The following is a 12,720-nucleotide window of genomic DNA, read 5'->3' on the forward strand; positions in this document are numbered from 1 at the left end:
CAGGGGTGGGGGGGAGAAGGTTCTAGATGGTTCCAGCCCCCAGCCACCATATGGCCCCTGGCAAGGCCTCTGACTTCAGGAAACAGAGCCAAGCTGTTCCTGTGTCCTGTCTGAGCCCCCGACTCTCAGAGCCCGTGACCCTAACCAACGGCTGCTTGATGCCTCTGAGCTTCGAGGTGATTTGCTATGTAGGACCGTAGACCTGCGACCACACCCTTTCCCTCTACAACAAACACGTGACCTGAAGAGTGATGCTGTAAAAGCATAATTACCCTACTTCCCAACAGTCATGGTTTTTGCCTGAATTGATTATTATTACAACAGTGGCAAATGGGTGACTGTCTATCATTCTCTCCACATTTATTAGTTGTTGTTCCTTCGTAAAGACAGTTTTCCTCTCCTTTCCTCCTTTTGTTCCTGTATGTTTTTATGTCAGTTTGGACTTAGATTCTCTTTTTAAAATCCAACGTGTTATAATCCATTTCTGTCATCACTATTGTGTTGCGCAGACAAGGTGTCCGAACTCGGCTCGTGGGACCTCTTTCAGGCCATCTCCTGGGTCCCGTATAGACTCACATGCCCTCACCATGTTCTGAACACTCCTCACTTTTTCACAAGATAAGATGTTAACCACCCCAATAGGTATGCTGCGATGTCTAACTGCAGGTCTAATTTGCATATCCAATAGCTAATGATGGTGAATGTCTTCTCATGTGCTTATTTGCCATCTGTATATCCCCTTGGTGGATTTTTCTAATTGGATTGTTGGTTTTTATTTATTTATTTTTTGCTGGTGCATTGTGAGAGTATTTTCTATATTCTAGACACTAGTCCTTTGCTTGGTGTGTGGTTTGTAGATATTTTTTTCCCCTTCTGTAGCTCCTCTTTTCATCTTCCTCACAGGGCCTTCCACAGAACGAACGTTTTTAATTTTGATGAGGTCCATTGTAACATTTTTTCCTTTTATGGATCTTGCTTTTAATCTCAGTACCAGATGTTGTTAGTACATAGCAATCTGTAGCGCAGCTGATTTTCGTGTGTGGGTCTTGTGTCTGGTGACCTTGCTAAAAACCTTTATGAGTCCTAGGGTTTCCTTTTCTTTTTTCTTGGATTCCTTAGGTCATCTATGCAGATGATCGTATCATATGCAAACAGGGACAGTTTTATTTCTTCCTTTCTAACCCACAGCCTTTAATTTCTCTTTCTTCTCTTACTGCAGAGGCTAGTGTCTCACTGGTGGCGTAACTCTAACCCTGCTTTAAGTGGACGTGTTGACAGCCACCTTGTTGCCGTGGTGGGGGGGGGGGCGTTCAGAATCTCATCCGTGTCTCTGGTGACAGCTGGCGGTTTTGGTACATGTTCTTAAACAAGTTAAGGTAGTTCCCTTCTATTCCCGATTTTCCAAGAGTTTTTATCATGAATGGGAGTAGATTTTTGTCAAATACTTCTCTGTATCAATTAGTATGATCATATGTTTTTTCCCTCAGCATGTTGATATAACAGATTTCACTGATTTTCAGACACTGACCCAGCCGTGCACACCCAGAATAAACCCCACTTTGCATAACATGCTGTATACACACATAGTGTATAATTCTTTTCATACATTGCTGAATTTGGTTTTCAAATATTTTGTTGAGGATTCTTGTGTCTAACTTCATGAGAGACATTGTAGTTTTCTCTTGTCTTTGGTTTGGTAACACTGCTTGTCTGACAAAGTATTGAATAATACTGGCCTCACAAAATGAGTTGGGAAGTTTCCCCTGAGCTTCTATTTTCTAGAAGAGATTGCGTAAAATTGGTTTTAATTCTTCTTTAACTGTTTGGTAGAAATCTCCAGAGATACCATTTGGGCCTCGAGATTTCTTCTCCTGGAGTCTTAAAGTCATGAAGTTCATTTCTTCAGTGGTTACAGGACTATTCTGTTTATCAATTTCATCTTGGCTGAGTTTTAGCAGTTTGTGGTTTTCGAAGAATTGGTCCATTTCTTCTATGTTGTGGAATTTATGAGCATAAAGTGGTGTTACTTCATTCCCTCCCAGTGGCCATGGAATCTGTGGGGATACAACCTGCTTCACTGCTGATGGGGGTGACCTGTGTCTTCTCTATACCTTTGTCAGTCTTGCTGGAAGTTTATCAATTTTATCAAATTGTTCCAAGAACCAGCATTTTGTTTCATTAATTCTCTTTAGTGTTTTCCTATTATGATTATATTTTCTGTTCTTATCTTTTATTATTTCCTTCCTTCTGCTTGCTTTGGGTTTATTTTGCTGTTCTTTTTCTAATTTCTTGAGCTTTTAATTTGAAACTTTTCCTCTTTTCTAATTTAGGGATTCACTGGTATAAATTTCCCATTCAACCCTGCTTAAGCTATATCCCGTATATTTTGATATGTGGTTTCTATTCTTCCAAATTTGTTAAGGTTAGTTTTAGGGCCCAGGATATAGACTATCTTGGTCCCACAGGTGCTTAAAAAATATATGCATTTTGCTCTTGTTGGAGTAACCTTTATATGTCAGTTAGATCCTGCTGGTTGGTTGTGTCATTTAGACCCTTTATATCCTTGACAATCTTCTGTCTAGCACTTCTATCAGTTGCTGAGAAAAGGGGATATTGAGGTCCCCAAACTATTATTTTAGGTTTGTGTGTTTCTTTCTGCCCAATCAGTTTTTGCTTCACATGTTTTAAGACTCTCTTCTTCGGTGCATACACATTTAGGATTACTATGCCTTCCTGGTAGACTGATCCTTTTATCATCATATAACACCCTTCTTTGTGTCAAGTAATTTTCTTTGCTCTGAAGTACTTTATCTGATATTAATGACCACGCCTATGTTTTTCTGGATCGATGTTTACATGACATATCTTTTTTCACCCTTTTACTTTCCATCTATGTCACTGTATTTGAATTGAGTTTCTTACAGACAGCAGAGTTGTGTTGTGCGTGTTTGTGTGATCTTCTCTGGCAATCTTGGCCTTTTCACTGGTATATTTAAACCATTTACCTTTAAGGTGATTACTGACAGTTAGAGCTTAAGTCTTCCATCTTATTACATGTTTTCTGTTTGTTCCCTCTGTTCCTCCTCCATTTCTCTTTTCTTGTCTTCCTGTCAGTTAAACATTTCATCAGATTCCATGTTGATTTATTAATAGTGTGTCTGAGTCACTGCTTCACCTAACTTTCTCAGTGGCTGCACTGAGCATTACAATACACACATGTAATATACAACCTGCTGCTGCCAACGCTCTACCGCTCAGGGTCAAGTCTGCAAGCCTCACTTCCACTTAGGTTCCTCCAGCCTCTCCACTTTTTAAAGTCTACTTTGAGCATTTTTTGTACATGCATTTGCCTCACATCATATGATGTTATATTTTTTGTTTCAACAATCAAATATGATTTAAAAAATTCATGTGAAGAAGGATAATGTTGTATTTATCTGCATTTTTTATTTCTCCTTTGTTATTTCTTTCTTGTTCATATTCCCAAATTATTTCTCTTATCATTTCCTTCTGTTTGAAGAACTTACTTTGCCATTCCTTACGGGTACACTGGGCAGCCAAATTCTCTTAGCTCTCTGTAATCCGAGAACGTCTTCATTTCCTCTTCATTCCTAAAGGATAGTTTTGCTGGGTGTAGAATTCATGATTAACAGAGTTTTTCTTTCAGGACTCAGGAAATACGCCACTTCCTCTGGCCTCCATGATTTTAGATGAAATTCCACCATCGATCAAATCGGCATCACCGCATACGTAACACTGGTTTTCTGTGACTGCTTTCAAGTTTTGTCTTTAGTTTTCAGAAGTTTCATGATTGTGAGTCTAGGTGTGGCTTTCTTTGGGTTTATCTTTGGGATTTGCTCAGCATCTGGATTCAGAGCCTTTACCGCACTATTGTGTCCATTTGGTTCCTCCAAGGCACTGGGGCTCCTGCTGACCCTGCGGGGTTGCCTGCGGAGCAGGAAGTGCTTCCCCAGGCTGTGCTCCCCCGCCAGCCACTTGTTGGGGAGGGGTCCCCCTGCCACTGTCAGGCATCTCTTGCCTACAGGACACAAGGAGCACTGCCCCAGCCACTTGTGGGCGGGACATCCCCTGCCGGCCAGCAGCTCACCAATGATCTGGGTGGGAGCAAGGACCCTCTGGTCCACAGGACAAAGTGCTCTTCCCAGGCCAGTGCTCCCTGGCTGCCCCCAGCCCTGCTGTGGCAGGATCCCCCTGGTGTGCTGTCAAGCCATTTGGGGTCTCGGGGGAAGAAGGGAGTCTCTGGCCCCAGGGATGAAGAACACTTGTTGGGGGTGCATGCCAGGGGCTCTCACCAGACCCCCAGTGTGGCTGTGGGGCTCCGTCTCAATCTGGAAGAATGTGAGCCGACCTGCAAAGCCATCTGCCACTAGGTTGGGGCCGAAGACACTGGCCCTGGTTGCCTTCTGTCACTGGGAGGGGGTTGTGAGCACCTGGGCCACCGTGCTGTTCCTCCAGCCCAGGGTCCCTCACCAGCTCTTCCTCTTCCTTCCTTTCAGAGTCCTGTGGTGCCTCTCAACTTATTCCAGGGTTCCCAGCTGTACTTGGTGGGGAGAGCAGGGAGAGGGGAGCCCAGACATCTTCTCTCTGGAAGTTCCTCTCTGTGGGTGGTATCTGTCTGATAGATTGCTGGGTTCATTTATTTCTGCTTGTATTAATTTTTAACACCATCCCTGTCGATTTAATTTTTAAATAAGCAAAACATTAACATGGTTCAAAAGTCAAACTATTTATAAAAAACATACTCAGAGATGTCCCACACCCTCCCTGTCTTCCCAGCCCATTCCCACTCCCGCTTGTAGGTAAAAATCTCATTAGTTTCCGGTTTATCCTTCTTGAGGTTCATTTTGAAAACTAAGGAGATTTGTACACGTCTGTCTTTTTTTCTCACTTCAGCAGAGGCATGATTTTGGCCTCAGAACCTCAGTCAGCAGTTAATCATTCAGAGCCCAGCGACTTAAAATCTTCGTAATCTCTGTGTTTCCCTTTCAAAACCCCTTCAGACGCCTCTCTGATTCCATTTAAACCCACTCCCTCCTTTCTGCTCAATTCCTCCATCTGTTGAGTCATTTGTCTGCTTTCCCTCTTTAAATTTTACTGATCCAGTTTTTTCCAGACTTTCCTCATCGTTCTCATTCTTTCTTCCATCATTAACACATCCGAGAGGCGATCTCAAAGAAACAAGGCGCTGCCTTGATGGGAGTCTGCGGTGAGACGATTTCTGTGAAGCGAATCCTGTTCCCCAGGAAGCCCCTTGGGCGCCCTGGGGAAGGGCAGTCCGGGAGAGGATCAGGAGCAGCCTGGACAGAGCCGCCTGTGTGCTCAAGGTCACGTGTTCGGGGGAGAGAGGTGCTGTCAGCAACACTGCTGACGAAACGGGACGTTCACAGCCGCACGTCGGCTGGCAGGGGCCCCGCTGCCTCACGGAGCCCCGCAGTCCCGGCCGCTCAGCTCAGCCGCTCCTCACCAAGCTCGCGCTTCACACCAACTCTCCCCCAAGCACCTCCTGCCGCTTCGTATCGCTAGAGCTCCCCGGGCCCCTCCCAAGCGCCCCGCCCACAAGGCCAGCAACGCCGCTCCTGGGTCCCGGGGTTACCGGAAACCTGATGGGAAGGGGTTCCACTCGGGACCACTGGCAGCGCCTTCCGATCGGCTTCTCTGCCAGACAACATGTGTTCCTGGGCGTCGACAGGGAAGTGGGCCGTGGGAGCAGGTGCCACAGGGACGCCCGGGGCAGGTGTCCGCAGGTACCGCTGTTCTACGCAAAGCTGCCAGCTGGTAACCAACAACCAGGTGCCGCAACGTCGTCTGTTTGTTTTAGTGACGCCTGGCATTCTCGACAGAGGCCACGAGCACGTCCACAACACTTGCCAAGTGTGACCCTCTGAACAAGAGATGGGACGGCCTGTGTTCCTCCTGGGAGGATGGCAGGAACCCGGCTCCACAGGGTCCACATGGACAGCCCTCGCGGAGACAGTGATGGGCCGGAATCTTTACGTCCCAAAGCATTTCAAGCAAGACATGAAGTCCTTTCTTGAGCCGTTCAACTCGGGTAAATAACCTAACCTCCCTCTGCTTGAGTTTAGAGGCTGGTATTGTGAGATCCTAAGAGCGCCAAGACCCCTCCAAACTGACTTTGGTGTATTTAAGAAGGTACCAGGTAAGAGGCCACCAAGAGCCCCAGAATCTTTACATTCCACACCCTTCCCACATGATCCCCGGGTTCCGAGTGTCTGGGATGGCCCCGGCCTGGCTGCCCTGCAGTGGGAGCTGCGCCTGCCCAGTCCCACGTCCGCCGTGTCTGGCGATGGGCCCGAGTTGCCGCTGACGGAGGTGGGAAGGCCTTCGCTCTGCAGGGACCTGTGGGCTGGCCTCGGGTGGGTAGGCACACAGGCCGCGGCCCCAGAACCTGTGCTGGGCGTGTGTCCACAGAGGACCCTTCCCTCCGCCGCTTTCTCTGCTCTGGATTTGCAGGTTTGCTGCTGTGTGTGTAAGAATCACGTCCCGACCTGGAGCTCAAGCTGGGGCAAGAGATCGACCCCCATCAGGGGCTAGGGACACTAAGCTGGGCCAGCAGATGGTGGAGTGGAGTCTGAAGGGCGTGTAGGGCCCGACCAGGTGACGTCCAGGGCCGGGTGAGGAAGCACAGTGCAGACAAGGCAACAAGAAATCTGGACGGGACAGAGGGACGGCCACTAAGGCCAGGAGACCATCAGGGACGATGCCCTCATGTGGGTGACAGATGACGGAGATGCGGATGCAGAGGAGGGGACAGTTTTAACCATCGGGAAGTGTGGGGATGGATGGAGTGTAGGAAACACACAGACAGGGAGAGGAAAGAGCCCAGCAGACCTTGGCTTTCCCAGCTGGGGGGCGAGTTCCCAGGAAGATGGTCCGTGTGGAGACGTGAGCCCTGCGTACAGAGCTGCTGCGGTGGCCTCGCATGGCCCCCGCACCCGCCACCGCCTCGCGTGCCTGGCCAGCCTATGCGCTCGGCCACTGCACCGTCCCTGCCACGCGGCTCTGCGGCCACTTCCTCCTGACTCAGCGACCACTCTCCGTCCTGAGGCTCCTCCCAGCTCGACTGCACTGTGACCCCCGTCACTGACCCTGAGGGCAGGACGAGGTGCAGGCAGACCCTCTACTACAGCAGGTGTAACACCAACCTGGGCACTTAGCGCCACGGGCTGCCTTGAGGGGACAGCTCCTCGGAGAGTCACCTCCAAGTGCAGGACGTGGCATCAGACTGTCTAGGAGGACGCAGTCTGGATGCAGAATAGGCAGGGCTACGTGGCTATTTCCTTTATGGAGCATATCTGCCTGCCCATTAAAAAGATAAATCTCAGTGTGAACAGGGCGGCCGGACTAGGATTCTGAAGTCAGCCAGCCCCAGACGTACATCCCACGTCCACCACTGAGGAGGCCGTGGGGCCGCGTGCAAGCTGCACATGGTCCCTGAGACCCAGCAGGAAGGGCCACGTCCACACACGGGGCCTGTAGGAGGCAGACAAAGCCTTGGGAGGTGCCTGCCCCCCGGGCAGAGGTAGCAGCTGTGCGTGGGCACTGGAAAGCCAGGGTGAGAGCAGTGCCGGCAGCTGGGGACCGACTGCAGCGGCCGGCGAGGCGGCGAGGACACCAGACACCTCCAAGGCAGGAGGACAGCTTAAGCGGTAAGGTCTTTAAAAACACTCTTCCGAGAAATACAATCACAACCGATCTTGATATGAGACCCAGGATGGAGAGCCGGCCTCAGCCCAGTGCACCTGTGCAGGTGATCTCCGGGAAGGGCACAAAGGTGACCTCTGCCCTGTGCTCCCGACAGGGCACAGGGGCCATGGGACGGATGGCCAGGAGGGCTGAGGCCCCGGCAGGCTGAGCTGCTGGGAAATGCCGAGCACAAAGACAGGGCTTTAGAATCTGATTAGGAGAGACGGGGACCAGGACAGGCCCACGCTGGTGAGAAGGGGTGCGGTCAGCAGGGGGCGGAGAGAAAGAGCCCCGGAACCCCCAGCCTCCACCCAGGAGACGGAAAAGAGTGAATCCAACACGGATACCTGGGGTCGGCTGCAGACAGCGTCGGCATGCTGGATGAATTCTTGTCCCCACCCAGGCGAGTCACGCAAGCTCTGAATTCCCTGACGGAGACTCTTGTTGCTCTGGCAACTCAGAATTCAGAGAAAATGGGAAGATACCAGACAGGACCATGTCCACGTTAGCAAAGGGAGAAAAGGTGGGTTTTGGGAAACCTAAGGTTGGTGACCAGTCACACCCCCGACAGGATTCTATCGTCTGAGTCCTTAGAAACAGAAGTGCCGTCAACCAGGGTGGCCACAGATGGGACACAAGTCAGGCTGACCCACTTCCCCACTTCTGTCTTAGGTGTCAGGGACACGGCCCAGGTCCCTCTAGGTCTAAGAGCACAGCACTCACCGCTGTACCAGTTGACTCTCAAACCACTGAGCTGCCTTGGGGCCGCTTTCCTACATGTGAAAAGAATCGGATTGGATCAAGGGTCCTCCTGTCTCACGTTATCGGAGGCGGCTAGCCCAGGTATAAGCAGCCCATTCTTGCTAAGAAAGGCCAGGCCTCAGGGCATAGCTCTGCTCAGCTCCAGGGACCCTGGGTGACAGCTTCCCAAGGTGGCCTGGCCAGGCGGCCCCCTGGGAGCGCAGGCTGAACCGCCATCCTTGGTACCCATCCTTCCCACGGCGGCCGCTCCACTGAGTGTGTGACAGGGTCGCCTTGGGCTGTAACTCATTTCCCCAAAGCGTGAGGCTGGGCCCTCTTCCTACGCCCCTGACCAGCAGCCACCTTCTCTTGTGAAGCGGACTTCCCTGAACCTACTCCCCTTCCTCGGAACCTTAAGCAGCTCCTGTTTTCCTGGAGAGGCTCAGGGACTCCAGGAGGGGCTGCTTCATGCCGCACTGAGAAGGCTGCAGGCCTGGCAGGATCAAGGCACAGCCGCTCCTTAGGAAAAGCAAGCCCAAGCAGAAAAAAACGGAAACCAGGAGAAGCACCAACTGCTCACAGGCAGAGGCTGGGATGGCGGGGAGTGGGTGCACCTCTTGGGGAAAGAGCCCGAAATCCAGGAAGAACACACGTTTCCAAGGTCCTCCCTTTCTCCCTGCCTCACTCTTTGAAACTAGACCCCAAAAGTGCCCTCTCCACTTGCAGCTGCTGAGTTTAGAAAAGTAAGACCATACTGATGGAGCTGGCAGGCCCACTGGTCACAGGAAGGTCTCAGGCGTCCCTCGTCTGGGGCCCTAGCCCTCAGCATCCCCTCCCCTCCCACCCTGGACTGTGGGCTCCGCATGGCAGGAACCACCACTGCCCGGCGCTGAACAGAGTCAAACTAACGCGGGATGAACAGGTGGGTCCTCCAGGCACTCCGGGGGCTGCTTTACGCAAACAACCACGTGTCCCCCAGACAGCTGGCAGCGCGGGTTTGAAATTCCCGTTTCAAAGACGAGAAAACTGAGGCTCCGGAATTTAGACAACTTGCTCCAAGTCCCAGGCTGCTGTGCTGCTGAGGCGGAACCAGGGCTGAGCTCTGCTGGACCCCGGAGCCGCCCGCCCCACCTGCCTGGCCCTGGGCCCAGCGAGGCCTGGAGAAGAGGCCATCCCTGGAGATGAGACTGCCTCAGACACACCCGCTGCTGCTGGAGCGCGGCCTGCAGTCTGCAGGGGAGAGAACACAGATAGGACGGCGGGGCTGGTGCCCAGCCACCCACCGTCAGTGCACACTGCCCTCTGCCTCCCGCCTGAATGGACATCACGCCAGTTTTGCTTCCTGGGCCGAGACCCTGGCGAGGCCGCTGTGAACGCAGCAGCGCACCTCTCTCTGCAGGAAAAGGAAAACCCTCCTCGCTCCAGCCTGGCGGCCTGGGTACCAGGAACAACTGTTCAGAAAGATCACGAGGCACAGGCGCCCAACAAAACATGCTCCCCTCACTCAGGAATAACCGTCATGGGCACAGAAGGGTCACGAAGTCCCCTCCCCTGAATACTGGTCTGGACTTCGCGGGCTCTCCTGCCCGTCGACGCCGATCACACGGCCGTGTCCAGACGGCGTCCTCCAGGCAACGGGCCTCTGCGCCTCCCACCCCGACCTTCCCCACCCCGACTGGCTCCCAGCTGCTGAGGGGTCGAGGATGATCCAGCCGCTGTTCCAAGTCTGCCCCGAACAGCTTTCCACCATCAATTTCCAAGCGTAAAAGGAAACCAAAAAAAAAAAAAGGAGCTTGACGATTGGAAGGTGCAGAAGCTGAAAATGTCAAAGTCTGAGCATTCAACAACTGAGGCAGAATTTATATAAAAATAAAACAGCAACAGCAACTGGAGAAGATTCTCCATGGTCCCAGCCATTACAGGAACAGAACTGTCCCCCGAGAAGGCACACTAGGCCTGCCCAGCCCCTCTCCCCCTCCACCCCACCTCCCTCCAGAGACCAGGCTCCTGTTTTGCAAAATGCTAGTGTTTAAGCATCTGCACACCTCTTCTGGAAGCTTTTAGTAACTGCTCTCAACCACGTAGGCAAACCTCACTTAAAAGAAGGGGCCCAGGGGGCTTCCCTGGTGGCGCAGTGGTTGAGAATCTGCCTGCCAATGCAGGGCACACGGGTTCGAGCCCAGGTCTGGGAAGATCCCACATGCCACGGAGCAGCTGGGCCCGTGAGCCGCAATTACTGAGCCTGCGCGTCTGGAGCCTGTGCTCCGCAACAAGAGAGGCCGCAATAGTGAGAGGCCCGCGCACCGCGATGAAGAGTGGCCCCCGCTTGCCACAGCTGGAGAAAGCCCTCGCACAGAAACGAAGACCTAACACAGCCATAAATAAATTAATTAATTAATTAAAAAAAAAAAAAAAAAAGAAGGGGCCCATCTGCCTATGTGAGGAGTCTGGACCTGACCTAGGACGAGCGGGAGGACGGTGAGAAAGAAGCAGAGCACGGGCTGTAAGGAGGACAACCAGAGGAGAGTCACCTTCCGTGCTGCACACCTCACATGCCTGGTGTCCCCCAGACACCAACGGGTGACCCCCTTCTGTCTCCACGGACAGGCTCCAGTGCCCGTGCCTGCCATCAAGCCTGCAAGACACCGCCAACCTCAAAGCTCCAAACCGAGACAAGGGACTCCAGGACCCGCGGGGACAGCAGGCGCGCGATGGCTTGGCCACGGTCTCAGGCATAGGGAGAGCCATGGGTTAACCTGCCAACCATCGCCTGCCACGGTTTCAGCGTCTCTTTGAAAACTCCTTCATGATCAACAAACTAAGCCACCCAAACAGGAAGCAAGTTACAAAGTTACCAAATGAATTTTCGTTGTTGCAGATTTGAAAAAGGGCAGATGATGTGCCTCTGAAACTCGATCGTTTCAAAGGCTCATCTTCAGAAAAGTAGAGACCGGCCCTCTGATCCCTGACCCCCAGGAGAAAATCAGTAACGGCGCTCGTGTATTTGTACCGCGACGGTCACATTGTCACTACCTCTTTCCAGCGCAGAACTGCGGGGTCAGTTTCCTGAGCCCGCCTGGAGCTCGGGGCCCAGCCGCCCTCCCGCCGGACCGCTCACCTGCCTCTCCAGGCGCCCGAGCTGCTCCTTGTATAAGGCGTCGCGGCGTCTCAGCTCTGCCTCTCGGCTCTCCAGCTCCCCGGCCTGTGGGGAGAGCAGAGTCCAGTTAGCCGTCGGCGACCTACGAACGGAAGCCCACGCAGTGCCACGTCGCTACCGCCGTTAAGAGGGGACCCTGCAGCACTGACCAGGGCAAGCGTGTACACATGCGCCCCACGGTCTCCAAAGGCAGGCAGGGTGACTAGGGCCCCATCACAACGCAGAAACAGAGCGGCTTAGGTGACGGCCCCGAAGCTCAAAGCCACGAGCGGAGCTGGGGTCGAGCCTGGGCAGAGAAGGGCCTGGACGGAAGCTGTGCAGCCTCAAGGCACGCAGGCCGGAAGCACTGCGCCGTCCCCATAGCACATGTGCCACCGACTCATTCCCTGAGCTCTGAGCGGCAGGGACGCCCTGATGTCCTCCTTCTGCTGAGCAAACCACCTGTCTCCAAGGGCCAGGGAGCTGAAAGGTGAGCAGCCTTGGAACCCAGAATCCTAGGCCTCGGGGGACAGCTGCCCCTCAGCCTCCTGACGGGAGCAAACAGAACACTGGTGCACACGGCCGAGGACCCTCACAAGGTCACAGCAGGGTACCCGGGCCAGCCCTCGTTTTTCTCAGGCACGGCAGGCAGGTGGCCCTCAGGTCAGAGCCAGACGTTAGCGAGTGTTGCCACGTGACACACACGCCTGTAAGGGGGCTGGGGCACTGGGGGTGAGGGGGAGCTCCTGTCCTCATGGAGCTTAGATCCCAGCAGAAGAGACAGAAAAATAGGACAACTGCAGATGGACACCGGCTGGGGAACCACAGACGGACAGCTTGCAGGGTAGCGACCGTAGTTCTCCCTAAGACATTTCCCAGTCGGCCTTCTGGGGAAAAACACTGAATAAAGCACACTGTCTCCAACACAAAGGTAACATGTCACCATTATGCGTGCCCTCTCTCGGGTCACAGTCTTTGAAGGGGGAAGTGAAGGGACCTGTCAGATGAGCACGCTCGATGCACCTGCCCTGCTCCAAACACAAGGCAGATAAAACCACGGAGACACGGCCGAATGTGCTAACAAGATGCAAACGTCCAACAGAACCGACGGCCACAGA

General features: G+C 52.8%; 1 protein-coding gene across 1 annotated transcript in view; it reads right to left on the bottom strand.

Annotated features, from left to right (window-relative positions):
* Positions 1-12,720, bottom strand: part of CHCHD6 (coiled-coil-helix-coiled-coil-helix domain containing 6) — a 121,599-nt gene that overhangs the window by 34,621 nt on the left and 74,258 nt on the right. The window contains exon 5 of the mRNA XM_061195628.1: positions 11,585-11,668. Coding sequence (XP_061051611.1) covers positions 11,585-11,668 — 84 coding nt within the window. The remainder of the gene's footprint in view (positions 1-11,584; positions 11,669-12,720) is intronic.

The sequence above is a fragment of the Eubalaena glacialis genome, chromosome 7 (genome assembly GCF_028564815.1).
Source record: "Eubalaena glacialis isolate mEubGla1 chromosome 7, mEubGla1.1.hap2.+ XY, whole genome shotgun sequence".
In the NCBI taxonomy this organism is placed as follows: Eukaryota; Metazoa; Chordata; class Mammalia; order Artiodactyla; family Balaenidae; genus Eubalaena; species Eubalaena glacialis.